This window comes from Mesocricetus auratus, unplaced genomic scaffold (assembly GCF_017639785.1).
Source record: "Mesocricetus auratus isolate SY011 unplaced genomic scaffold, BCM_Maur_2.0 Super-Scaffold_100014, whole genome shotgun sequence".
In the NCBI taxonomy this organism is placed as follows: domain Eukaryota; kingdom Metazoa; phylum Chordata; class Mammalia; order Rodentia; family Cricetidae; genus Mesocricetus; species Mesocricetus auratus.
The window spans coordinates 1,665,901-1,693,149 of NW_024429197.1; the positions used below are offsets into that span (position 1 = coordinate 1,665,901).

The 27,249-nt window shown below is 50.2% G+C and overlaps 2 protein-coding genes across 2 annotated transcripts; one reads left to right on the plus strand and one right to left on the minus strand.

Moving 5' to 3' along the window:
- Positions 1 to 528: 528 nt before the first annotated feature.
- Positions 529 to 9,701, plus strand: LOC101832564 (chymotrypsin-like elastase family member 2A). Its single transcript, XM_005081128.4, has 8 exons — positions 529 to 588; positions 912 to 1,006; positions 1,725 to 1,825; positions 2,199 to 2,327; positions 2,647 to 2,783; positions 4,999 to 5,144; positions 6,112 to 6,264; positions 9,607 to 9,701. Exons 1-8 carry the CDS (start codon positions 549 to 551, stop codon positions 9,622 to 9,624), a joined length of 819 nt encoding a protein of 272 aa, XP_005081185.2. The 5' UTR covers positions 529 to 548; the 3' UTR covers positions 9,625 to 9,701.
- Positions 8,193 to 26,178, minus strand: Casp9 (caspase 9). The gene is made up of 9 exons (XM_005139261.4): positions 25,916 to 26,178; positions 22,999 to 23,398; positions 21,391 to 21,425; positions 19,740 to 19,916; positions 19,275 to 19,364; positions 18,221 to 18,368; positions 13,241 to 13,420; positions 12,665 to 12,774; positions 8,193 to 11,081 (listed from the first exon to the last, which is right to left on the minus strand). Exons 1-9 carry the CDS (start codon positions 26,045 to 26,047, stop codon positions 10,992 to 10,994), a joined length of 1,362 nt encoding a protein of 453 aa, XP_005139318.2. The 5' UTR covers positions 26,048 to 26,178; the 3' UTR covers positions 8,193 to 10,991.
- Positions 26,179 to 27,249: the final 1,071 nt, after the last annotated feature.

Below are 27,249 nucleotides of genomic sequence, written 5' to 3' on the forward strand. Positions count from 1 at the left end.
CCCCTATGGCTAAACCCACCCACTGGAGAGCTGTTGGCCAGGAATGCTGTGTGCTCCATAGGCTGCTTTCATATTTTCTTCTGAAAATGCAACCCCAAGAACAGGCAGTATTATTCTCCCTAACATACAGCAGTCTCTTGGAAGCAAATAGAACCTCCATTTCTGTTGTTTTGGTTGTTGTTCATGGGGAGATGGATTGGAGAAACAGACTTGTGTAGCCCAGGCTGGCTTCAAGTACTCTATGTAGCAACGGATGATCTCAACTCCATCAACCTGCCTCCACCTCCCCACTACTGGGATTCCAGGTGTGTGCTGGCATAGTCAGAGAAGCCAGGCTTTGGTAGCTATATTTGGTGTGTTTCTTAGTGTACTTCCACTATGACAGGTGGAAGGAAATGGAAAAAAATATTTGGACTCCAGCCTTTATTCCACTGGGCTTTGAGAAAATCTCCACCTTGCACACTCCTTCCGTTACTCTGGCTGATAAGACCACTTATAAAAAACCAAGCTTAGCCAGGGCCAGACCTACAGACATCCACGGATACACCATGATCAAGACTCTGCTGCTATCTGCCTTGGTGGCTGGAGGTAACCTCTGTCTGGTGAAACTGGGACCAGACATTCTTGCCCTTTCTTTGAGCAGACGTCCCCTATCCAGTACTCAGTTATAGGAAGCTTAGAGCCTGGCATGGTGACAGCTCCTATAATCCCAGCCCTTGGGAGGCTGAGACAGGAGGATCATAAATTTAAGGCCAGATTCAGTTACCTGACAAAAGCAAAGACAAGCTAGGAAGTGGAATGAAAAATAGACTCACGGACCTATTAGATCTTTCCAAAGCAAGAGTTTCCTGTTGGGTTTGGGTATGTCCACAAATATAATTCCCGACTGACCCACAACTCTCTTTTTACAGCTCTCAGCTGCGGGTTCCCCACTTATGAGGCCCAGAACCATGTGAGCAGGGTAGTCGGGGGTGAAGAGGCCACTCCCAACAGCTGGCCCTGGCAGGTGAGTCAACCACGCTGGTGAGTCCATTATTCAGGCAAAGATGAGGATTGGAGGAAACACAGGAGGGCAGCCTGGGAACTTGACCAGTGCAATACATTCCTGCAGCATTGGCCAGTTGGGGGTGAGAGAAAGGTCACATCTCCAGGAGCCTTCAAAAAGGAGCTGCCAGAGGCCTGCTACTCTGAGACACATTTGCAATGCCTGATGATCTAAAGTTAGAAGCCCAGTTTAGTCCACATTTTTTTTAAATGTCAGAGGCAAGTATGTTCTAAAGTAGCTTTCCTGGGGAGCTGGACAGGAGGCTCAGCAGTGAGGAGACTTGCTGTTCTTTCAGAGAACAAGAATTCGGTTCCCACCACACACGGGGCATCTCACAACAATCTAGAACTCCAGTTCTGGTCTCCACAGGCACTAGACAAAGTACATGCTGTTAATTTTTATTCTATACAGCATTAAAACGCTTTTATAGTATCTAGGTTTGGTGATACAGGTCTGTCGCCCAAGCACTCAGGAGGTGAAGGCAGGAGTATCAATGGCTTTAGGTCATCCTTGGCTGTGTACCAATAGACCCCGTCTGCTGAGGAGGAAAATGCTTTTATGTCAATGGCTGGGGTCTGGGGATATCGCTTTAAGTGTGGGACCTGAGGCAGGTGCCCTGCCTTCCCTGCCCTCCTCCACTGTCCTCCCCCCCACGCACCTGTGCTTCTCCCACCCCCAGGTCTCCCTGCAGTACCGTACCACGTCGTCGTCATGGTTCCACACATGTGGCGGCACCTTGGTGGCCAACAACTGGGTTCTGACAGCCGCCCATTGCATCAGGTAACTGCCCACCTTTCCCTGCTCACCCAGCTGTTCACCCTAGCACCGGGTGACACTCAGCCTAGAGCAAGGACCGCCAAGTGGCCTGATTCACCTACTGTAAAGAAGCCTGGAGGACCCCAACTTGCCCAGCCGTGGCACAGACATAAGTCCATCTATGATCAGGGTTGTTGAATCTTTCCACACAGGGCACGCACTGAGTGCCTTGTTCCGGGAGGAAGTAGAGGAAGGAGAAGCCGAGCACCTCCCTTCTTGAGAATAGCAGTGTTGGGCTGGACAGGGAACTGTTTCCTTCATGCACTCTGCATCGGGGATCCTGACTCACAGAGGCTGGAAAAAGGAGGTCACTGACCTGTCACCCTGCCCCTCACAGCTCTAGCAAGACATACCGTGTGGTGCTGGGCCGACACAGCCTCTCCACCTCAGAAGCCGGTTCAGTGGCTGTCCAGGTCACCAAGCTTGTGGTCCATGAGAAATGGAACTCAAATAATGTCGCCAATGGGTACGTTCCGTCCTGTCTGGTGCTCTCAGGGGTGGAGCTGGCAGACGCACAGGGAGGCTTCAACCCACCCCCCTCCTGCCTCTGCTGTATGGAAGGGAAGGAGCTCTCAACTCCTAGAGATGGAACCAACCCCCACAGACACTGGGCCAATGTGGGAATGGCGGACTTACCATAGGAGGGAGAAGCACAGGCTGTGGGAGATTCTGCTACCCTGCCTGTGGGGTCAGCCTGGGACTGGACATGGGAAAATGACAACGGTTGGAACTGGGCAGGCAGGAACTGTCAACACCCTTGGTGATCTGCCTTTCTCCTGGTCCAGGTATGATATTGCCCTGGTCAAACTGGCCAGCCCAGTGGCCCTGACCAGCAAGATCCAGACAGCTTGCCTTCCACCTGCTGGCACCATTCTTGCCAATAACTACCCCTGCTATGTCACAGGCTGGGGACGGCTGCAGAGTAAGTGACAGCAATCAGGGAACCCCACGGCCTGGCAGGGAAGTGGGGTGGTGTCACCTCTGTCCCTAGATGCTTGGCTGCCTTGGAGGGGCAGGCTAGCAGAGACCGGTAAGTACACCTGGTTCAAATCTCAGCTCTCCCACTGTTAGCTATGTGATTCAGGCACATTCCTGAGTCTCTCTGGTGGCTTCCTCATCTGTAAAATGGGGCAGAGAACAGCAGGGGGAGGATGGGCTAGCAGCTATATAGAGTTAACAAGGCACAGAGAAGGTGAGAGAAGACAGTCTGGAGAAGCACTTATGACCAACAACTATAGTGCACAGCAGCCAGGTGCGTGAGTTGTTGTCACTAAGATGAGGTGAGAGGTATACACTGTGTATTTCGCGTGTACCAGGACCAGAGCTCAGAATAACGTGTACACTGTGACCTCGGGCTTCTGGAGCTCTGTGAAGTCCCCAGAGCCCTCATCAGATCATCTTACTGTCCAGGGTCAACTCTGATTAGTTAGTGTTGTGATCACCGGTGATTGGTTCAGGAAAGGGCACCTGACTCAAGCCAAGCCAATAGGAATTGGGAATGGAGAAGTCTCACTCCCAGACATTAGTGGCAGCCATTTTCTTCTCTGCAGAGAGGAATGAGGCCAGTCTACCAAGCAAGGAAACTGAGAAGGACAGGCAGGGAGGCAGCTCAGGCTTCTTGGATATACACACACTGCTGGCAATGGGCGCTTTGGAAAATACTTAATGTCTAGTTCCTCAATGGGCGCTTTGGAAAATACTTAATGCCTAGTTCCTCCTTTGAAAGGGGAAGGTGTGATGAGGGTCAAAGGTTCCTGTGGAACGCTTTGGACCCTGGAAAGTATTAACCAATGTGTGCTAATTGGAGCAGTGTCGGGGAGATCCTTGAATCCCATGGCTCCCATGTCCCATCTGTCAAACAGGAGTAATATTGCTATGAGGACTGGTCTGTTTGAAGAGTCTGCTAAACTGCAATTGAAGGGTGATGATGAGGGCTAGGGGATAGCCCAGCAGATGAAGTGCTTGGCCTGCAAGCATGAGTTCCATCCTCAGAACCCCTGTAAAGAAGCCAGGTGTGACTGTGCATACTTAACCCAGCTCTGGGAAAGCAGAACCAGGCAGATCCCTGGGGTTCTATAGCCATCCAGCCAAGCCTAACTGGGTGACAAAACCAGGGATGACACTAAAACAGCTGTTCTCACCATGTGGTCAGACCTCCCTTTGGGGGGTAGAGTAGCAGACATCTTGCATAGCAGATATTTACTTTAGGTTCATAACAGTAGCTGAATCACAGTTATGAAGCAGAACAATAATAATTTTATGGTCGGGGCTCATGACGACATGCGGAACTGTATTGAAGGATCAAATTATAAAGAAGGCTGAGGAGAACTGCAGCCTCTACATTTGTGCATGGGGGGGGTATGAAAATGAACTTTATCCTGACCGGCTATGCGGGTGATGTTGCCAGTGTCTCTGGGCCCATGAGGAAAATTACCTTTACCACAGAATATTTTTCCTCAGCTAGAAGACTCAGGTAAGCTCCCTGTCATAGTAAAGATGAACATGTAGATCTAGCCCAGCAAAAGAGGAATCCTAACCAAGTGTACACACATGGCTAGGTGTGAGGAACATTCTAGAACAAGGGGGGGGACTCCTTCATAGTCTTTCCTGCTTCATCCTTCTCCACATAAAAGGAAATGGCACCCATAGTCCACAGCTCTGTGGCTTTCATCTCTTTAGGTCCATGCCGAAATCTCAGAGGAAGGAGCTCATTAGCTTTAGCTTGAGTCAGGTGATCACCCCCGGACCAATCGCCAATAGCCAGCATACTAACCATTGAGGACACGGTGCACACTAGCATGTCTGCTTCCTCTGCAACCTTGTGAGTGGGACGAAGTGACATGGACCAGACAGGAAGGGGTGGGCAGAAATCTCAGGAGTGATGCTTACCCACCACACCCCACCACTCCCATGCTCACCCCGCCCCACGCCTGTATTGTATGTACCACTGCCAAGCTCCAGGGATCCTCCCTCCTCAGTCTCCACCCCCACAGCCTCACTTGGCTCTTTACGTTAGCACTGGGGATCCGAACTCGGGTCTCCAGGCTTCATGACAAGCACTTGACAGACAGTCCCACCGCTTCCCTTTTACCGGGAGCCCCTTTGTCCATCCGTGCCTTCTCTCTGATCTCATTCAGCCAACGGGGCCACTCCTGATGTCCTGCAGCAGGGCCGCCTGCTGGTTGTGGACTATGCCACCTGCTCCAAGTCCACCTGGTGGGGAAGCACAGTGAAGACAAGCATGGTGTGCGCCGGTGGTGACGGTGTGACCTCCAGCTGCAATGTGAGTATACACAACCAAGTGTGCCCGTCTACAACCAAACATGGCCGGGACGCTGCAGTGGTGACGGGGTGGGGTGGAGTGTTGGGGGTGTCCTAGGATTGTCTGCTCCCTCCTTCCTAGATGGGAGCCGTGGAGGCAGTTCTGGACCACTTCAGAACCTGACCTTTGCTCTCAAGGTCCCCAGGAAAGATGCTCTAAGCTCTATCACCCTGCAGTATCCTCTTGGCCTAACTGCTAGGAAGTCTTTAGTTTTTTTTTTTTGATCCCATCCAGTCTCTCATTACTGTCATCCCACTGCAATGGCCCAACTTGGACCCTTGTGAAGATGTAATAGAATCTTCTTAAAGACAGTTTCACAACCAAAGGACTTGCTACAGGCAGATTCTTTGGAGGGCATCGAGGGAAGGGTCTCACACACACACACACACACACACACACACACACACACACACACACACACACACATAGAGTTTCTTGACTTCATTGACCCCTCACTCCATGGTCTCCTACAGGCAAGTCTGAGACTGTGAACACTCAGGTGTCTTCTCCAAGGAACCTGAGAAACTCAAGCTGGCTTGAAGAGCTAAGAGGCACAGAAAGTGCTTACCTCCAACTGGGGCAAAGACCCGTCATCCCAACTCTAGGGGGGACGAGGCAGGGGAACTGTTGCATGTTTTAGCTCAGCCAGGGCTACATGGAAAGACCCTGTTTGGGGGGAAGATGTGAGCAGAGCTGGAATGATCATCCACAGCTGTAATGCCAGCATTTATGAGGCTGAGGCAAGAGAGCCACATGAGGCCAACCCAAAATAAAGACAAGCCACCTCCTGTAGGAAAGGGACCACACCATGTGACCATGCGGCTGTCCTCAGGGTAGAATGACCACATTGGCAATGTTGAGTATACTAAGAACCAGGCCCCACTGGGCTTCCTCTTCCTCACCTCAACCCCAACTCTGGCTTCCTCAGGGGGATTCCGGTGGACCACTGAATTGCCAGGCATCTAATGGCAAGTGGCAGGTGCATGGCATCGTGAGCTTTGGCTCGAGTCTGGGCTGCAACTACCCCCGCAAGCCATCTGTCTTCACCAGGGTCTCCAACTTCAACAACTGGATCAACTCGGTAAGGTCCACTAGCCCCAAGCCCAGTCTGCCATGAGGCCAGCAGGGGTTCCTGGGACCAGCGAGTGTATCTCGTTGCTTCTTATGGGTGTATAGTTCAGCCCCCACCCTCCAGTGCAGTCAGGGATCAAATATATTTACACAGCCCACATCCAATGGTTTTAAACCTCTGCAACCTTAGTTATTAGCAATTAGTTGCCACACTTCCCACAAGATGACCAACTGTCCCCCATCTGCCGCAGGACAAGGGACTATTCAGTTCTAGGTTGGACCACTCCCAGGCAAATGGGGCAGAGTTTCTCTTCCTGTGCCTGTGTATCCCCAGAGAGTCCCCTCCTGGAAGTCCATTTCCTTTTCACCATAATGACCACAATTATTAAAAAGAACAACAGGGGGGATGTAGACAGTAAAGTGCATGCCTTTCAAGTACAAGGACCCAAGTTCAATCCCCAGAACACATGGAAAAAGGCAAGCATGGTGGCCGATGCTTGTAATCCCAGTGCTGGGGAGGCAGGGACTGGAGGATCCCTGACAAGCTGGCCAGCCTGAGCAGCTGAGGATACAGACAGCAGATGGAGGGGAGCCTGACAGCAAGAAACCGCTATAATCGAAGGATGGAGGGAACATGAGCTGGAGAGGGATGCTGGAAAGGGAGGGGATCTGCCCACAGGGTGTATTCCACTCCACTCCTGTGGAGCCACCACCTGGGTTTTCTGTAAAATGGGACTTGAACTAACCAGACTCCCCAGCAGCAACAGCAAGGATGGTGGCACTTGTGACAGAGTCCATAAAGAAGGGACGCCGTCATTATCGCCAGCTTATTTGCATGGAACCCTAATTGAATTAGATTATTAGAAAACCAAATATGAACTAGCAGCTATGAGCATGTGCTGGAGGGCGAGGGTGCTGTCAAAGCCAGCCTGAGGCTGCGTCAGTTTCCCATTCATACTTGTCAGCTTCTCAGGCGTTTGTCTGTGTGCTGGTTCAGAGTACACTCGGCCCATTTTCAGGAAGGATTCTTAGAGCACAGAAATGGAACAGTGAGGTAAAGGCGCTGGGTGCCAGGGCTGATTGATGAGCTGAGTTCAATGCCCGGGACCCGCATAGTAGGGAACAGACTCCAACTTCCACATTTGTGCTGTTGTACACATACACACTCACACACACACACACACTCATTCTCACACTCACACGCACTCACATTCACTCACACACACGCACAAATAAATGCTTCTTTAAGTTAGAGTAAAACAAAAAAATCAAGGGGATTTTTTTCCATTTTTGTTTGGATCATGAACTGGGGAGGGACCATGTCTAAATTTTGGCAGAGGGACATCTACCCAGTTTAGATCATTTCAAAGGATCCCCGATGACTGTGCGGAAGGGTTCCCCTGGGCTTTCTCTGCAGCAAATCCCAGGATCTTCCTCTGTGGTCCCAGCTGCTGCATTAGTCCCTATGCAGCTGAGCCGGCAGCACCTTTGGGACCCAAAGCATGACTTGTTGTCCCAGCAACACCTGCTGTTCCCAGCCACAGACACAGGCACACACAGAGCGCAGATGGCTGGGGGTGGGGGCAGAGTCAGGAAGACCAAATAGGGAAAAGAAATCTGCTGGGCCCCTGGGCAGAGCCCTTGCATTCTCAGGAGAGCAGTCCGTGCAGAATGCTGCTGGGGGGTGGGGGCAGCAGGTGGAGGGAGCTGAGCAGCCAGCTGTCCCAGGAGAAGGCTGTCCCTGAAGCTGCAGAGAGCACACTGTGTTGTGCGCACGCAGCCTGGAGTCTCAAACAGCTGCAACTCTGAGGGTGACTGGAGCACCTGTCTAGATAGGCGTAGGTGGTGAGCCAAGGCTAGCAAGCTGCTAACAGAAGGCACGGATGAGAGGAGGAAGCCCAAGGCATTTCATCATTTCAGTAAATGTCCATTGAAAAATGCCAGCAATCACAGCTTTATTGTCCTGTTCAGAAGGGAATGCATCTCATCATTTAAAATACTGTTTATAAAAAGAATATAGGAGTGTATTAGGTAATTGGTGATGATCCCCTGATTTAACCTTTGTTTCCATTCTACTGAGGGAATCCCTGGGATTTACATGCTATGTGCTCTTCTGGGTTTTGTGTGCATACAAGACAAAAATACAAAACAAAGCAAGAAAACCTGTATTGCCAGACATGGTGATGCAGGTTTGTGATGCCCAGTACTTGGAAGGCAGAGGCAGGAGGATTGTTTTATGGCTAGCCTGGGCTATATGAGACAAAACCAGCATAATGTAGTCAAGCATGGTCATGCACAACCTATAATCAAAACACTTGGCCTGCAATGGTGGCAAAAGCCTTTAATGCCAGCACTTGAGAGGCAGAGGCAGGAGGAGGATCTCTGTAAGTTCAAGTCCAGCCTGGTCTATAAAGCAAGTTCCAGGACAACCAGGGCTGTTACATAAAGAAACCTTCCAAAGAGACCAACCACCCCCCCCAAAAAAACCAACCTCTCTCCCCCAACAACAGACTGAGGTGAGGTGATTATAAATTAACACCCCATAGCTAAGTGTGTACATTGTCTTTTAACCAAAGCCACAAACACGTTGTACTTGTACACTCACTCAGCTGTCACCTGACATTCTGAACTGCTGTGAGGTATCCACACACAAGCATCACCAGGGATGTTTCATCTGTGTTCAGTTTTCAATGCCTGCACTGCTACAGCAAGCAATCTGGGACAAGGATCCTGTACTCTGCTCTGAGAGCCTGTGCTATAGAAACCAGACAGATGTTCTACTGGGTTATGGAGCCTATGTTAGAATGTACAGGGAATCCCAGCACAGGTGGAGGTGAGAGGGTCAGGAATCTAAGGTCATCCCTGACTACACAGCAACTTTCAGGTCATCCTGGGCTATGAGGTGAAAAACCTTCATCTCAAAAAAAAAATTAGAGCAGGTGCACAGTATGAGTTCCATCCCAGCACCAACAACAGCTAAAAAAGTATCTGATCCTGCTGATTGGTCTTGGAACACAAGTGACAGCCTCTCAACCCATACACTAGTTAGTGCCTCAAAGAGTAATGGAAGAAACTAATTAGCCCAGTGTGGTGGTGCAGACCTTTCATCTCAGCAATCTGGAAGCAGACGCAGGCAGCTTTGAGTTCAAACTACACCCAAAGTCACACCATCGGCTCATTTGTCATGTGCTCACTTGAGATTCAAGGCCTCCTGTTCTGCAGCCCCAGCAGGACCACAGGTTAAGACCCCTCTTTAGAGGGAGGGGAAGCCATGATCACACCCTTTTTCCCTGAGAGTCACTGAACTCAATGCTCAACCAAGGCTACCCTCACCTCCTTCTGTGTCCTATAGGTGATTGAAAAGAACTAAGCAAAGATGGCTCTGGGACTGCCACCATGCAAATGCCACACAAGGAAAGCAGTAATAAAGTGATTGTTTGAATCACATCATGGTATGAATCTGTCTTATTATAAACCAGACATCCTAACCTCAGGGCGCTGAGGAGGGCTGTACCCTAAGCCTGTGAGGGGCCTGGTATGGTGGTGCACATTGTAATCCCAGAACTCAGGAAGTCTCAGGATGGAGATTTGGAGGCCAACCTGGGCTACAAAGTCAGAACCCAGCTCAAAATCAAACAAGGTTTGGGACCCCTACCATCTGAACCCAAGTGGATGATCTCAGGGCAAAGACCACTGAAACCAGAAAACAAACAAAAAAAGGCAACAACAACTAAGTAAAAGTCAGGACAGCTGTAAAGACACCAGTGACAGCACCTTCCCCAGGGAAGTCCAGAACTGCACAATTGCAGGGTCACTGCCGTCAGGGGACAGGCTCACTTAGCAAGGAAGACACTGGGAGACAGAGGTGGGGACTCAGGATAGCCGAGCTCTGTCCAGGTGTCTCCAGTAGGGTATCCATGATCCTTCAGACAAGAGATGAGATCCATGGGGACTCCTGGCTCCTGCCCGTAAGTTACCACCTGGGCTCAGGCAGATATCTTAGAAGACTTGGAGAAATGCTCAGAAAAAAAAACCAAAACTGTCTCCTTTGTAGGGAAGAACAGGGAACAGGAATGGGGATGACACAGGCAAAGGAAAGTCCTTTGGCCTAAGATTCTTTTGTTTTTTTTTTTTTTAAGAACAAATTATGTGCTAAAGGAAGAAACTTGGACCAGACTCACAGATCCAAGTGTTCACACTGGGCCAGCTGGACTGTGGGTCTGGGAAGGAGATGCTGGACACTCTGAGCCACAGACCCCTGTGGACAGTGCTCCTCCAGTGGGGGTGTTATGTCCCCAAGGGCACATGTGACAATGTCTGAAGACATTTCTGGTTGGTAGAACTCAGGAAGGGTGCTCGTGGCAGCCAGCAGAGATGGCTCAAAACACCCTACGATACACAGGACAGTCCCATGACAGGAGTATACAACCCCACATCAGCAGTGCAGAGGCAGAGGAGCCCTGCACTAGAGAGGACCTTGGGGTCACAGGCCACAGTCCTTAACCACAGCTGAAGAGACAGGGTGACAATGACAGCACTCTGTCCCTCTCCCTTGACTTCTCTGACTCTTGATCTTCAAGGGACCTGGAAGCTGTTAGGAGCTTGTCTTCCAAAGGAGGGAAGGGAGAGGCCTGCCACAGTTCCAAAACCCTGGCTTTGCAGGACAGTCCGGCCTCAGTCACCTCCAGGCCATGAAGGTTTAGGGGAACATTCAGGCAATGAGCAGCCCCAGTCTCATTAAGTTTTAAAAAACAGCTTTTTCCGGAGGAAGTTAAAACAGCCAGGAATCTGTTTATAAATCCCTTTCTCAGAAACAGCATTGGCGACCTGCAAAACAGAACCACAGGGGCAATCTATGAGTTCAGTGTCCTTGTCTGAGGCCACAACTGAAGGGGCTGACCACTGAAGGGGCCGTCTGAAGGTGACCCTACCTACAGTCTCCTGGGGTGGGTTATAGAACAAACACCTCAGCTAGTGTAAAAGAATGGAAAATTCAACTTCTCTAATATAAAAACTCACAATTCCAATCAGACAGAAACACTAGGGGTAAGGAAGGGGACGGGAAAGGGGAGACCCAGAGACCACGTGCACCGCTCTGTCGTCTGTCCTGTAGGGTCCCACGCAGGACCAGAAGTGACTCCTATAGACCCATGGGTGCACCTGGGTAGAGCAGAGGAAACCCACAGGGTCCTAGTTGTTGTGGGGTAATATTTTCACTGGGTAAAGATGTGTTACATTTGTTTATGCTGCAGAATGTTACTTGAACTGTGTAAAGTTGTTACTTTTGTTTATGTTGCATTTGTTTAATGACTTAAGGATGTGTGTTTTTAATTATGGAAAGATGCGTTTCACCTTGCCTGTCTAAGGCACCTGATTGGTCTAATAAAAGGCTGAACAGCCAATAGCTAGGGAGGAGAGGGCTAGGCAGGCCTGGTGGGCAGGGAACAAATGGGGGGAGGAGCAAAAACTGGAGGAGACAAAGAGGGAGAAAGAGCTGGAGGCAAGAAGCCAGGCAGGCATCTTCCAGCCGCACAGGAGAGCAGTGGAAGAGCACAGAAGGAAAGGAAGGAGAACCCCAGGGACAAGAAGTGCATATAGAGAAGCAGGTCCACTTAAGGGAAAGAGCTAGACAAAAGCCATCCTAAGCTAGGTCAAGCTTTCATAACTAACAAGGAGTCTCCGTGATCTGGCAGCTGGTTGGTGGCCAAAAGAAATAGCTTGGTACACCTTATGGGTACAACCAAGTGCCCTGAGTTGGCTGTGGAGCAAGGCACTGCCACGCCCCTCCCCTGTTCATTCTCATCGAGGTCTCCAGGAAGGGGACAATCTAGACAGAATCACAATGCTTGAAGATCAAGAGTCATAGCACGGGGCTGGGGATGTAGCTCAGCTGGGAAGTTACTTACCTAGTGTACATGGCACCTGGGTGTCACCCCCAGCACTGCATGAATTGGGTGTGCTGGTTAACACCTGTAATCCCAGCACTCAAGAAGTAGAAGCAGGAGGACCAGAAGTGCAAGTTCATTGTTCATTACATGGCAAGTTCTAGGCCAGCCTGGGCTACCTGGAGCTATCTAAATGAGGGCATGTGGGGAGGTGCCACAGAGTTACGCGAGCGGCACATGGCCAGGTTTCAGGGTACCATGCTCTTGCCACTGAGCCACCCCACCTGGCACTTCAGATGACTCTGTCATCTGGGAGCCAGATGTCTGCCTGCTCATCTGTCTCTAAGGAGTCAGGGGAAGGCGGCACTTTGCAAACAGGACAAACGTCATCACCATGGTGACACTCCTCATTTGAGAGACAAAGTGCTCCCTGACTCTCAGCCAGGGCCCATCAGCATTTACAGCTGACTGGAGCCAGCTGCCCTGCTTTCCAGGCCTCTCCAGCCCTCAGGAAGGAGTACTCACCCTGAGAAGGAGGGACAGCAGGTCTTCAGAGCGAGCCCACTGCTCCAGGATACCATCCAAGGTCTCTATGTACCAGGATCCACTCTCCTTGTTTCTCCAGGAGACAAAACCTGCAGGAGGACAAGATGAACTCTGCCACAGATCGGGCTACAGACAGATCCGGACTGTGGCTCATGGACAGTTGACAAAGGCGACCCTGTCCCCGTGGCTCCCTGCTACTCTTCAACCTCAACACCACCTGACTGTCTGGGGATCCCATCTTCTCAGTACGGAAGTGACGGTTCTGGGAAGTCAGGGGTCTCAAGAGGACTGGAGGACACACCTTATCCCTGCCTTACCACCAGGTGCCCAACACAGTGCTGAGGGAAGTGCCAACCCCTCCCTTGTCCACTCTGCAAGTGAACCCCAAACCAGGACTACTGTTCTTAATCTGCATGCCAGTCTGAAGCCCTGACTGCTTCACCCTGAGAAGGGGCTTAGGAGAGGTCAAGGACCCCACAGGCTGTGCCCAGCAGAAACACGACCTCAGGACATAGCTACCTCAAGGGCTAAGGGTGGGAACACAGATAAGCTCACCTGGGAAGGTGGAATAGGATACAAGGATGTCACTAGGGGTGGGCAAACTTGACACGGCATCCAGCTGGTCAAAGGTCCTTGGGCCTTCCTGGTATGGGACAGCATCTGGCTCAGAGTCACTGTCTAAGGCTCTGCCTTGAGAGGAAGTGCAGGCCACCTCAAAGCCATGGTCTTTCTGCTCTGCAGGAAGGAAAAATAGACACCCAATGTCACTACGTTGTAGAAGCACTATAGCACAAGGTGCTTCTCCAGTAAGGCCTGGACCCGAAGGCTTCACTTGTGAGCTCTGCCAACATTGGAAGGACTGAAGCACACCTGTGTTGTTTTCAAACAGGGTCTCACTATGCAGACCTGGCTATCTGGAAACTTACTATGCAGACCAGGCTGGCCTTGGACTCACAGAAATCCACCTGCCTCTGTGTCCCCAGTGCTGGGATTAGAGGCATAAACCACCTCGCCTGGCAGAGTATTTATTTTTAATTGTGTGTGGGGCTGAGGTATGTGTATGAGTGCAGTTGCCCACAGTGGCCAAAAGAGGGTGTTGGATCCCATGGAGCTGTGGGTACAGGAAGCGGCCCAATGTGGTTGCTAGGAGCTGATCTGGGTTCTGTGTAACAGCGTGCATCCTAACCACTGATTCATCAAACTGGGCTATAAACAGAAGTTTCTGTTCCACTTGGCCCCACAGCTGTTTAGCCCCAAATAAACACACAGAGACCTGGCCAATGGCTCAGGCTTTTTATTAGCTACCTCTCTCTAAATTATTAACCCATTTCTATTCATCTGTGTATCTCCACGTGGTCTTGGCTTACTGGTGATGCTTCCTCGGCAGCTACATGGCATCTCCCTGACTCTGTCTACTGACTTTCTCTAACCCTGTCTGGATTTACTGCCTGGCTAAATCCCGCCTGTCCATTGGCCAAAACAGTTTTATTCATCAACCAATAAGAGAAACATATGTTCACAGCATACAGAAGGACATCCCCCATCATCAGTCCACGTTGGGTGCCACACGGAGACAGAAGTTTATGTCCCACCTGGTTCTGCAGCCTTTCAGTCCCAAATAAACACACAAAAGCTTATATTAATTATAAACTGCTTGGTCTATTGCTCAGGCATATTACTAACAAACCCTTACAGCTTAAATTTTTTTGTTGTTTGTTTTTTTGAGACAGGGTTTCTCTGTATTGTTTTGGAGGCTGTCCTGGAACTCTCTCTCTAGACCAGGCCAGCCTCGAACTCACAGAGATCTGCCTGCCTCTGCCTCCCGAGTGCTGGGATTAAAGGCAACGCCCGGCTCTTATAGCTTAAATGAAACCATAATTCTTCTCTATGTTTAGGCTCATGGCTTGGTACCTTTTCTCAGTAAGGTATTCTCATCTTGCTTCCCCTGTGTCTGGCTGACAACTGCGTCTCTCTCCCTTCCTCTTCCTAGAATTCTCCTAGTATGGTAACCATGCCTATACTTCCTGCCTGGCTACTGGCCAATTAGCATTTTATTAAGCCAATACAAGTAACAAATCTTTACGGTGAACAGGAGCATTATCTCACAATACTGGGTCCTCTGCAATACTACGCACACTCTTAACCACTGATTTATTGAACTGGATCCTGTGCAACAGTATGCACTCTTGCCAGGCATTGGTGGCGCACACCTTTAATCACAGCACTTGGGAGGCCAAGACAGGTGGATCTCTGTGAGTTTGAGGTTAGCCTGGTCTACAGAGCAAGTTCCAGGAAAGCCTCCAAAGCAACACAGAGAAACCCTGTCTCAGAAAAACAAAAACAAAAAACCCAGTATGCACTCTTAACCACTGATTCATTGAACTGGTTCCTCTGCAACAGTATATACTCTTAACCACTGATTCACTGAACAGGGTCCTGTGCAACAGTATTCACTCTTAACCACTGAGTCACTGAATTGGGTCCTATGCAATAATAGTACTTTTAACCACAGATACTTCTCTTCAGGCCCTGGCCATGAATTTTGATCACCCTGCTTTGACCTCTAAAATAGCTGAGATTAAAAGTCTGTACTAACTGGCCCAATCATTTGTATTTTTGAACTACCCTAGTCATTGTATGGCATCCCAAAGATGAAATCGAAACTATACCAAATAGGTTACAACAAAATGGCTCAGTAGATGTAGGTACTTGCTGCAAAATGGACCCAAATGGTGGAAGGAAAATACTGACTCCAAGTTTCCTCCTAACTCCACAAACATGCATAAATGTGAACATATACACTAAATTTTATGTGTGTATGCATGTGTGTGTGTGTGTGCCAGATTTATACATATGCCATATTAAAAACCTTTAACTACAACTTTGGAACAAGAAAACACCTTAAATAAAGGAAACCAAGTCACAGGTAACCAAATCTGTGTCAGTGTGTTCACCTCCTAAACTCACAATTTCCTAAGGAAATAATACAGGTGCAGCCCACGGCCGTCTATGGAGACAGAAAGGCTGCCATCACCCAAATGACCACTGTCGGGAAGTAGGGAAAGAGGAAAAAACAAGTCAAAGAGGGGACAGCAGATGCATCTCTATTCATGTGTCATCCTCAGTCTACAGGTTACAGTGTACACATGCAGGGAATGACCCCCACAGAGCATACAGCAGGAGGCAGAAAGTCCCCTCAGCGTGGAAGCCAGCAGCTGCTGTGGCCAACCGTGTGCACTTTCTGCCTTCTCCTCCTAAGCTCTAAAATCCAAAAGAGGTGTCACCCCAAAACTGACAGCTCAACCTGACTGAGTCACAGCTGGCCTCTGGCCAAGAGTGTCACACTATACACCAACTGTGTCACACTGACAACACCACACAAGTTACTGACTCTGGGGGAGCTTTTTCCAGCCTGGTTCTATGCTACCTCCTAACAAAGGGTAGGTGACAAGTTGCCTTTTAAATTAGAATGGTAAAATCCTGGGTCTCATTTGCATGTGTGTGAACAGGACACCCAGCCAGGCAGAGGACAGGGAAGGAAGTTACTATGTTTCCCTTCTTAGATGACATGGCACCACCAAGTGGCAACAGCATTCAACAGCAGGTCATACTTCCTGATGGGGACAAAGCTAGACAAAGGGAGGATACACAGTATCTTATGTAGCCCAGGCTAACCTGGTCTCTCTATGTAGCTCTGGCTGCCCTGGAACTCACTATGTAGACTGACCTGGCCTGGAACTCACAGAGACCTTCCTGACTCTGCCTCTCAAGTGCTGGGATTAGCCTTGTCAAGGAAGTGGGTGTCTAAGCAAACTTCCTAGAGGCAATAACAATCAATTGTAAACAGGGTAAAAGGAAAAGTTAGGGGCTGAAGAGATGGCTTTTGGACGGCCCAGGGTTGGTTCATATTGCAGCTCACAACCATCTCTAACTTCAGTTCCAGGGGATCTCATGTCCTTCTCTGGCCTCCACAGACTTCTGCCCACTTGTGGTGCACAGACATGCATACATATAAAATACTCACATATGTAAGACTCAAAAACAACAAAGAAGCCACTGGGCAGTGGCAGCACACATCTTTAATCCCAGCACTGGGGAGGCAGAGACAGGTGGATATCTAAGTTTCAGGTCAGCCTGGTCTCTAGAGTGAGTTCCAGGACAGCCAGGGCTACAGAAAGAAACCCTGTCTCGAAGGAAAAAAGAAGTATGAAGAGTTAGACCATTCATACATGTGGGACTAAAATCTTACTTGCTACTGAAAATGGGTGAGATTGGGAGAAGCAAAGACAGGAGAACTGTCGCTGTCCCGGAGCTGGCATCCCACTCAACTGTTCCTAGTTCCCTCTGTGTGTTTCAGTGGTCAGAGTTGGAGCGTGATTGCAGACCATCTTAGATCAGGAAAAGGGTGAAAAGAGGGCATTGCCAAGGCCCAAGAGCATAGCACAGCTTCTTCCTCAAGTTGTCAATATTCTCATGAACGAGCATTGGCAGAAAAAGGGCCATGAGGTGAACCTGGGCCCTGGGGTAGAGTGGGGGAGTGTAGGAAGGGGTTCCCCGGACAGAAGGGATTCCCTGGGACAGAATGGTCAGAGTTCCTTGGTGTCATTATCTAGAATAACACACCAGTATTCGTTTGCTTTGTTCTCAAGAGTGTATGTGGCCAGCCTGATCTACAAGAGCTAGTTCCAGGACAGCCTCGCCTCCAAAGCCACAGAGGAACCCTGTCTTGAAAAACCAAAAAAAAAAGTGTGTGTATGTGTGAATGTGTGTGTGTGTGTATGAATGTGTGTGAAAGTCTGTGTGTGTGAATGTCTGTGTGTGAATGTGTGTGTGAATGTGTGTGCATGTCTGTGTGTGTATGAATATGTGTGTGTGAATGTGTGTGTATGTGAATGTGTGTGTGAATGTCTGTGTGTGAATGTGTGTGAATGTCTGTGTGTGAATGTGTGTGTGTTTGTGTGTGTGAATGTCTGCGTGTGTGAATGTCTGTGTATGAATGTGTATGTGTTTGTGTGTGTGAATGTGTGTTTGTGTGTGTGAATGTGTGTGTGTGTGTGTGTGTGTGTATGTGTGTGCACATGCATGCACGCAGGCACCAGAGGACAATACTGAGTGTCTTCGTCAATCACCTGGTTTTTAGACACAGGTCTCTTGCTGGACTACCTGGCCAGCAAGCCCAAGAGCCCTCCCCTCCCCACCTATCCGCAATAAGCTCACAGGAAGGCACTGCTGTGCCTGGCCTTTCTATGGGTGCTGGGGCTCAGACTCCTCATTTTCACGGCAGGCATTTTACAGACAGGGCTATCTCCCTGGCCCCACTTAGTTTTTACTGAAACTCTGGGCCTGAAGTCATCAGGGCCACATGGGCTGTGATGTCACTACACCACACTCTTGAGATGATGGCAGGCTGAGGTGGAAGTCCTGCTGTACACCAGTGACTGCGTGAGGAGAAACCCCAGACACAGTGGGGGCGGGTGGGGAAGGGAGCAGGCTGGGCTCCATATCTGTGCTCACAGGAGGCTGAGTGCCACTTACCGCCACCACAGGCCTGAATGAAGAACAACTTCGGCTTCCCTCCCAGGCTAGGACAGCCAGCCCCGTTGAAGATGTTCACAATTTTCTCGATGGACACGGAGCATCCATCTGTGCCATAGACGGCACCTGGGAACTGCAGGTGGCTGGCCTACAGGACAAGGCACCTTGTTACAAAGACAAGACTCTAGGTAGAAAAACAGAGCCTGGCCCAAGACCTTGTGTGGGTAGGAAAATAATCAGAAGGCCGTGGACAGGGACACCGAGTGACAGAGACAAAGTCTAGACCAAGGGGCCTAGACTCACCTATGGGAGCCTAGGAGCCTGAGAGAGTAGACTGGCGGTGCGTACACCAAGTGTCCCCATACCACCAGTGTCCGCACCCCCCAAAGACTCGCATAAAATGCTGACTCCCAGGCCTCACCTAGACCTCCACAGTCAGGTTTCTCGTCCTCCAGTCACTCTGAAGCAGCTAAATGCAGAGCAGCATATCTTTTGCTGTCATTGTTGTTGTGTGTATGGGTGCCCACACGCATGTGGGGGTCAGAGAACAAGTTGCAGGAGTCAGCTCTCTCCTTTCTCCATGTGGGATCTGGGTTGCCAGCTTTGGCAGCAAGCACTATCTGCTCGACCATCTCACTGGTCTCTAGCCCTTCAACTTAAAAGATGAAGGACCTGGGACCAGGACAGGAGTAAGGGCTTAACCACAATGAACTAGTGTACTGGTGGCCAAGCGCCAGACAGATCCCAATGTCCTGCACCCCACCCAACAGTAAAGGGCCCGGACTATACAACATAGAGCATAGCAGAAGTGAGATTGCTACATTTGGTTTCTGAACCGGGGAAGAAAGCTTGGTGGACAGGTCTTAATTGTTCCTCCCATTATTGAATATGGATTCTCCAGACACCTCCCACCCATGAAGGAAACCCCTCGGAGGCCCACAGAGCCCTGAAGACAGCAGGAGGGAGACGGGGCCTCACTTCTTTCTCTCCATGGGCACAGAAGGGACAGGGCTCCTGCAGGGCCTCTCAAGGATGAAGAGGAGGGGCTCCCTACCTGGCAGCCATGAGAGAGGATGACCACCACAAAGCAGTCCAGGGCACGGTGGTCCCGTCCTGCCATCTCCACCAAAGCCGCAACCATTTTCTACAAGGGAAGGCAGCAGGTAAGGCAGGGGCACCCGGAGGTCTGACCTGTAGGGTCCAGTCAGAGGCCAAGACACAGCACTCTGCTCCCAAGGCCGAAGTGTGATGGACACAGTCTACATCCTGGCTCCATTTGGAGAAGAAGATGCTATGCTTGGTCACCAGACACTTTAATCCCTATGATAACTCTATGAGAACAGTTACTCTCACTTCTAAATAGGGAAACTGAGGCATAAGAGGTCAAGAGTAGGCACTGAGAAAGCCAGGCCTCAGACTCCCGTTCTCTAAGTCTGATGCTAAGTTGCCCATGTCACTTCCCACTACCCATGGACAGCGAGGCTTGTCTGGGGAATCCCCTAGGGGACAGTGAGCGTACCTTGGCAGTCAGGTCATTCTTCACCTCCACCCTGAAGTGCAGCCAGCAGAAGCGGAGCTGAAGCTTCTCGCAGTCCACGTTGGAGCCAGCGCGTGTGCTGAGCCCCGAGGAAGGGCAGAAGTTCACATTGTTGATGATGAGGCAGTAGCCACAGGGGTCTGCATCCAGGATGTATGCCTGCCCAATGACAGGTTTGCAATATCATGGGGGGTGCATGACCCCTAGATCTCACTTACATGGTCTGGAGACCAGTACAGGACATGAGGTCTGATGCCCCAGGGTCAGCTGGATAAGTAACAAGTGTGTGCCTGCATATCAGAGAAAACTGAATGCCATCTTAGAAATCAGGGATGGAAAACTGTGACCCAGCTACATAGCTACCACTTGTAATGATAACCAGGTTTGATGGCAAATACCTTTAAACCCAGCACTTAGGAAGCAAAGACAGGAGGATCTCTGTGTTCAAGGCAAGCCTGTTCTACAGAGAGACACTTTGTCTTAAATGAACAAAGCAACACCCCCCAAAACAAAAACAACACAAAAAATATGTAATCCAAACACCAAGAAAGTTGCAGAGATGGCTCAGAGGTTGAGAGCACTGGCTGCTCTTCAAGAGGTCCTGAGTTCAATTCCCAGCGCCCACATGGCGGCTCACAACCATCTGTAATGAGATCTGGTGCCCTCTTCTGGCCTGCAGGTGTACATGGAGGCAGAGTGCTGTATACATAATTAATAAATAAATTTAAAAAAAAAAGAAAGTTGAGGAGGAAGATCGCCATGAGTTCAACATGAACTTGGCTCTTTATATTGAGTTCTAGAACACCTTGGGATAAATAATAAACCCTTGTCTCAAAAATATAAAAATAGGGGGGGCTGAAGTGATAGCTGACCAGTTAAGAGCACTGGGTGCTCTTGTAGAGGACTGGGTTCGATTCCCAGTGCTACATGATAGCTCACAGCTGTCTGTAACACCAGTTCCAGGGGATTTGACTCCCTCTTCTAGCTTCTGTGCACACTGCACACATGTGAGACAGAGACATACATGTAGGTGGGACACCCACACACATAACATAGTAATTCCTTAAAAATAACAACAACAGCAACAAAAAGAACCCAACCAACCCAGACACATTCACCTCAAAAGGACTTTAAACACCATGCAACTTTGTGGCACTACCCTAGGCTAAACTGAGGGGTAAATGGTAGGTTCTGTTACATCAATCTCAATCCAGGGCCCACCCTCTGATCTCCTGAAACACCTTGCACCGCAGGCTATGACTCTGAACTTCCTCTTCCATGGCCTGTCCATGGGTCTGATCACTCTATGGGAATATTCGTCTTCCCAGCACAGGGCTCTGCAAGTTAAGTGGTCTTATCCCCAACATGGAGAAATACATGGGAGCCATAGAGTATTTAGATTGGAAGAGCAACATGAGTGGCTTGTCCTACAGTGAATACCCTAGAGGATGTAACCTTTCTTTAGGTTTGAACTCTCATTTTACAGGGACAGATGAGCAGGATAGGTGGGACAAGCCGGGGTCAGGAGGCATGGAGAGTGGTGACTGTAACCAGATTTCCCCAGCCAGGCGGGGTTCCTCAGCTCCTAGCTCAGCCACAGGAAAAGACAAACTCTAATCACATGAGGACTCACCATATCTGCACGACCCTTGATCTTCTCTGCTGCACCTACAAAGACAGAGGAAAGAAGAGATGTGGGTGTTGGGGTTCAGTTGGCAAAGGCCAAGGAGTTGTTTGACAGTTCCCACTAGGAAAGTCAAGCAACACGGCCAGCATGGAGAAGTGTCTAAATGTTGTTGGTAAACAACATTAAACACACTTCCACCCTGGAAAAGAGCTGTCCAAGAACATTAACAAAAGTCTTTCTCAAAAGTCTTAAAATGTGATTTGGCCACTCAGGGGGACGTCCTAAAGAGAAGCCAACCAATGACATACACAATGCCCTGGGTAACCCGGAGAGAACATGAGGCTATGTAAAAAACAAACAAGCCAGTCACTGAAGTACACATGACTCCATTCCTATGAACTCCATGGCAGAGAGCAGGAAGGGAGGTGGGGGTGAGGGATAGAGAGACGGTTCAGCTGAGAAGAGCAATGGCTGCTCCTGTAGAGGAACCAGGTTCGGGTCCCAGTAAACACAGCAGTTCACCTTCATCCCTAACTCCAGTTCCAAGGGATGTGGGATCCTATGGCCTCTGTGGGCACCAGGCATGCATGTAGTGCACATACATGCAGGCAAAACACACACACACACACACACACGCATGTACATACACACACTCACACATAAAACAAATATTTTTAAATAGAAGTAAAGCAAGTCGGATGTCTTCTGAAAAATGACACCCAAAGCTGTCTTCTGACATATGGACACATGCATTCCTGTACAAACGGCACCAATGCACACATGTGTGTGCGCACATGTACACAGACTAAATAACTTCAGGTAATTCACAATAGGAACTACTGCCCCCTAGCATTGAAAAGGAGAGAACTGAGGTCTGCACAACACCATGAATGGAATGCAAATACGATGAGTAAAAGATGAAGACTCAGCGGAGCTCCTAAGATATGATTTCATTTTCACTGATGTACAAAGACAAGCAAAAGTGACAGGTGTGAGGAAACCACAACAGCAATTACCTCAGTTGCAGGAGTAGGTACTGACTGAAGAGACAAGGTCTCCTAGGATACTAAAATGTCCCGTGATGGTGTGGGGGTGGCAACCTGTGTGCCCACCTCCCGGGTCAGGTGTAAGCATTTCACAGCAGGCTGTTGTCCTCTCTGGCAAAGGATTTCACCTTCCTGGGACACTGTTTCCTTACTTACAGGGCTGATCTAAGGGCATCTGCCTTGAAGGGCTGCAGGGAGGTAGGAGTTTATACATCTTGCAATATGAATGTGTCCAGGGCAGAGTCCTAACAAACAGCTTCCTCACACCTCCTGTCAGGCCTGGTACTTTCAGTCATCCACCAGAACCCAAAGGCAAACCCTGAGCAACAGATCCTTCCAGAAACTCGCACAGAAACCAGGAACATCGAAAACACATTCTTGCTTTTCAGATGGGCTGCCAACTTGACAGCTCCTATAGACTGATGGGAATATTCCACTCATTTCCTATGAGCATTCACTAAGACAAATACTAGAATTAATTCAGAGTCTCGACCCACCAATTTGTACCCAGAGTCACACCCCAATAACCTCACTGCACTTACCCAGCAACCATTCTCTCAATACTCACAGACATCATGGCTGCTGCCAGAACTGATGTCCACTGGCCTGGGTGTCTCTGGTCTCAGAACCTCTGGCCTGAGCTGAGCAGGCCGGACCTCTTCCGGCCCCAGCACTACTGGGGCGAGGTTTCCCAGGGCAGGCTGCGATGGGTCCGACGTCACTGCTTTCTGCTCCTTTGGTATGATTCCCATTGGTCCCAGGGCCACGGGCACCAGGTGGCCCAGGGGGTTAACAGTCTGTGGACGCTGCTCTGCTGCCTGCCGACCACGTCGCAAGAATGAAGCCAAGGTGTCTTGGCCTGTGTCCTCTAAGCAGGAGATGAAGAGAGGAAGGGCCTGCCTCCCTCGGGTCTCAAGATCTGTGACCAGTTGCCTGGCCTGATCCCGCCGTGACCCAGAGCCTGCCCTCTGTTTGGACAGAAAAACCAGACACTTATTATCCAGGGATGCTCATTGGTTCTCACCCTATCTCCCACGTTTCCTCTAGCATAAGCCTGGGGCAGCTGGGCAGAGACCAACCCAGCAGTGTACTGAATGCAGGTTCCTCTGCAGCCTTTGCTTGTCTGTATATTACAGTGCTTCAAAGACGCCTACTGTGTGCCCAGCACTGCGCTAAGACACCTACTGTGTGCCCAGCACTGCGCTAAGACGCCTACTGTGTGCCCAGCACTGTGCTAAGACGCCTACTGTGTGCCCAGCACTGCGCTAAGACGCCTACTGTGTGTCCATCACTGTGCTAAGATGCCTACTGTGTGCCCAGCTCTGTGCTAAGACGCCTACTGTGTGCCCAGCTCTGTGCTAAGACGCCTACTGTGTGTCCAGCTCTGTGCTAAGACGCCTACTGTGTTCCAGCTCTGTGCTAAGATGCCTACTGTGTTCCAGCTCTGTGCTAAGATGCCTACTGTGTATCCAGCACTATGCTAAGTGCTAATTAGCCCTAAGAAAAGGAGCAAAATGGTGGCCAGGGTTTTGCACAGGTACTTAGAAGTTTCTAAGTTTTTAAAATTATTTATTTTATTTCATGTGCATTGGAGTTTTGCCTGCATGTGTGTCTGTGTGAGGATGTCAAGTCCCCTGGAACTGGAGTTACAGACACTTTAGGGCTGCCATGTGGGTGCTGGGAATTGAACCTGGGTCCTCTGGAAGAGCAGCTGGTGCTTTTAACTGCTGAGCCATCTCTCCAGCCCCCAAGTTTTCTAAATTTGTTGCTAACATTTAAGTAAAAGAGGGAACTGAATATAGAAATCAAGATTTCCAGCCTCTCCTTTTTGAAGGAAAGAGGCTGTTTGTTTTGTATGGGGGTATGGAGCTTTCAGTTTGGTTTGGGGGAGAGAAAAGTTCTTAAGTAGCCAAGACTGGCTTTCAACTTCCTATACAGCCAAGGACGACCTTGACATTCTGACCCTCCTGAGACCAGAAGAGTGTGTCAGATCCCCTGGAGCTGCAGTCACAGGCTGCAGTAAGCTGACATATGGGTGCTGAAAACTGAACCTATGTCCTCTGCAAAAATGATCTTAACCACTGAGGCCACTCTCCAGTCCTTGCTTTTGGCTTCTGAAGACTGGATCTCATGTAGCCAGGCTGGCCTCTAACTCCATTATGTAGCCAAGGATGGCCTTGATCCTCCTGCCTCTACCTCCTGAGTGTGGGACTAAAGGTGTGTGTCACCACTAGAGCCAGCCTTGTCTTTCAGTCCTCCACAGCTAACACTGGGCCAGGATTCTGCTCTGACCACACTTAGCTGGAGAAGGGAGTAAGACAAAAAGCTGCTAGTACCTCCCTGGGAAGTTCAGCACATGGTCCCTCGTAATGTGCCTTCAAGGCTAGGACTCTCCCTTCAAACTGCTTCCCTTGATCAATTGTTGTTCCTAAGACTGATTCTATTTTTATTTTTTGTTGTTTTTATTTAGACCAGGCTGGCCTCAAACTCACAGAGATCTGCCTGCCTCTGCCTCCCCTGTGTTTGGACTAAAGGGGTGTCCCACAACTGACTGATTTTATTATTAATCAGTAGTTAATCACATGTCTCTGGACCACTTTCTTCTATTTGCCCTTCACTGGACCAGACCAGGTTCCTGGATGATAATACAGATGCTGGACACAGCCTTCTAGGCAGTCCCCAAGGGCCTGCCACTCACAGTCTCTCAGGAAGAAATATTCCCTTTTCAGACCTGTGGTGAGAATCAACTGGAATGCTACAGTGCATTTTTTTTTGAGACAGGGTTTCTCTGTGTAGCCCTGGCTGTCCTGAAACTTCCCTCTGTAGACCAGGCTGGTCTGAACTCAGAGATCTGCCTGCCTCTGCAAGTTTATTTTTATTAAAGATCAAATGATTGATTTTATTCTTCTATATTACCTACAATAAAGCCTCCTTTCCCCTAAGATCCTTTATAAAGTATGCACCTGATACATAAATGTCCGACTAAAAAGGACAGGGCATGCTGCGTCCTGTGCTGTGTCTGGCACGGAAGTGCTTCACATCTCTTATCTCACTCGCCTAGGACAGAAGGACGATTGCTCCATTTCACAGCCCAGGGAACTGAGGCTCAAAGAGGGTAAGTGACTGGCACAATGAGCCAGTGCAAGGCTAAGATGGGTGCCTAGGACTCTTGAGGAGGAAAAATACACGCCTACTTTCTCGACAGAAACACAAGTACCAACATGGTGCAGGTTACAGACGCTTTAGCAAACACTCCGGAAAAGAGATGCTTGGGGCTTTTCTACGCATTCTTCCGGACGCTATAAGAATCTGGAGGGTTAAGGTGCCTGAATTCTGGAAGGTTCTGAAAATGGAGTTCCCATGTATGGTTTCCCAGGGCGTGGATTATGCTCGGTGCAAGGCAGGGAGAGGAGGGCAAAAGCTCAGCCTCCCAGTCCCCACTTGCGCCGCGGCAAAACCTTGCGATGTGAGGGGGCGTGGCGCACCTGGATGTCCTCGATCATGTCCCGCGAAAAGAGTTCCCTACTCAGCAGAGCGTCCCAGAGCTCAGCGACCTGCAGCTCGCTCACCAGGCGGACCCGACATCGCCGCAGGAGCTGTCGGTCAGCTTCGTCCATGGCCAGCCGATTGCAGGACCCCGAGTTCCGTTCGCTTCCGGCTCTCGGATCCCGCCCCGACGCCCACGCCACGCCCCCACATCGCCCTGGCAAGGGATCCCGCCCGATGGAGGCCCTGCAGGCCGCCAGTCACTTCGTCATTAGGCTCCGCCTGGCGCTACGGTCCCACGCACCCACTAGGCTCCGCCACCCGCTCACCCCAACTTCCCCACCCTATCCCATTTCCCACATCAGGCGCTCTCAGCCCCGCCCCGGCACTATGCCCCGCCCCTGAAACCCCTCAAGCCCCGCCCCGTCACTCTCGTCACCTCCTAAGACCCGCCCCACACTATACGGCCCCTCCCCTAAGCTTCGCCCCTGCGTCGTTACTAACAGGCCCTGCGATGCTCCTCCGCCCCGCCCCTAGGCCCGCCCTGTTATCCCACATTCTTTCCCCCCTCTCCCCGCCCCTAGGACCCCCCTATTCCACTACTCAGACCCCACCCTCCAACGTTTTTCACTAAGGCGCTATTCCAGCCTGACCCTACCCTGCCTCTCTGGTCCATCTCCTGCCCCTTCACCCCGCCTCTAACTCCCGCCAACTTAACCTTGCCACGCCCCATTGGGCCACCCCACTGACTTTCCGCCCCCCCCGCGCTCCTGCCACGCCCCCAGGCCCCTCTTAGGATTCTAGGCTCCGAGGTCTTGCCTCCTTGGGCCTTTCCAAGCTCTCAGCAGTTGTGGTACCTCCACCCCGCCCCTCCTCCCCGCACGTAGCGATTGCTCTACCAAAATTCACAGCGACTCTACTTCTACAGACACTCAAAAGGTCACACCACTGGCAAGAGGAAAACAAAGCCGTGCCTAGAGGGCCTGGGTTGTAGCGTTTTTCTAAAGCCCCAACTTTGTGGCTAATAAAATCTCAGGTCCCCTCCTTGCCCACAACTCCGTTGCTTTGGACTATGGTGACTCACCCAGCTGAGCACACACACAGGCTTCCATCTCTGTCTCCTCTCCTTCCATCCCTACCACCTACTTCAGAGAAACTGCCAGTAAGTCTAGTCCTGTGTTCTCTCAGTTTTGAACCACTCATTTCTCTCGTATCAAAAGTAACTGGAAAAGGGGAGCTCATGGGCCCCAGACTGAGAGCTGGGAAACCAGCATGTGATCCACCCAGACCCCCTGAACGTGAGTGTCAGTTAGAACGCCTGGGCAATCTATGG

Bases quoted from the DNA above. Each gene is read 5' to 3' on its own strand.
- LOC101832564 (XM_005081128.4), top strand. From the start codon at position 549: ATGATCAAGACTCTGCTGCTATCTGCCTTGGTGGCTGGAG. The intron at 2,784-4,998 runs GTAAGTGACAGC...GATCTCATTCAG, and splicing joins AGGCTGGGGACGGCTGCAGA to CCAACGGGGCCACTCCTGAT. The intron at 5,145-6,111 runs GTGAGTATACAC...TGGCTTCCTCAG, and splicing joins GTGTGACCTCCAGCTGCAAT to GGGGATTCCGGTGGACCACT.
- Casp9 (XM_005139261.4), bottom strand. From the start codon at position 26,047: ATGGACGAAGCTGACCGACAGCTCCTGCGGCGATGTCGGGTCCGCCTG. The intron at 23,399-25,915 runs GTGCGCCACGCC...CTGTCCAAACAG, and splicing joins ACATGATCGAGGACATCCAG to AGGGCAGGCTCTGGGTCACG. The intron at 18,369-19,274 runs GTAGGGAGCCCC...CTTGTCCTGTAG, and splicing joins TCCTCTCTCATGGCTGCCAG to GCCAGCCACCTGCAGTTCCC.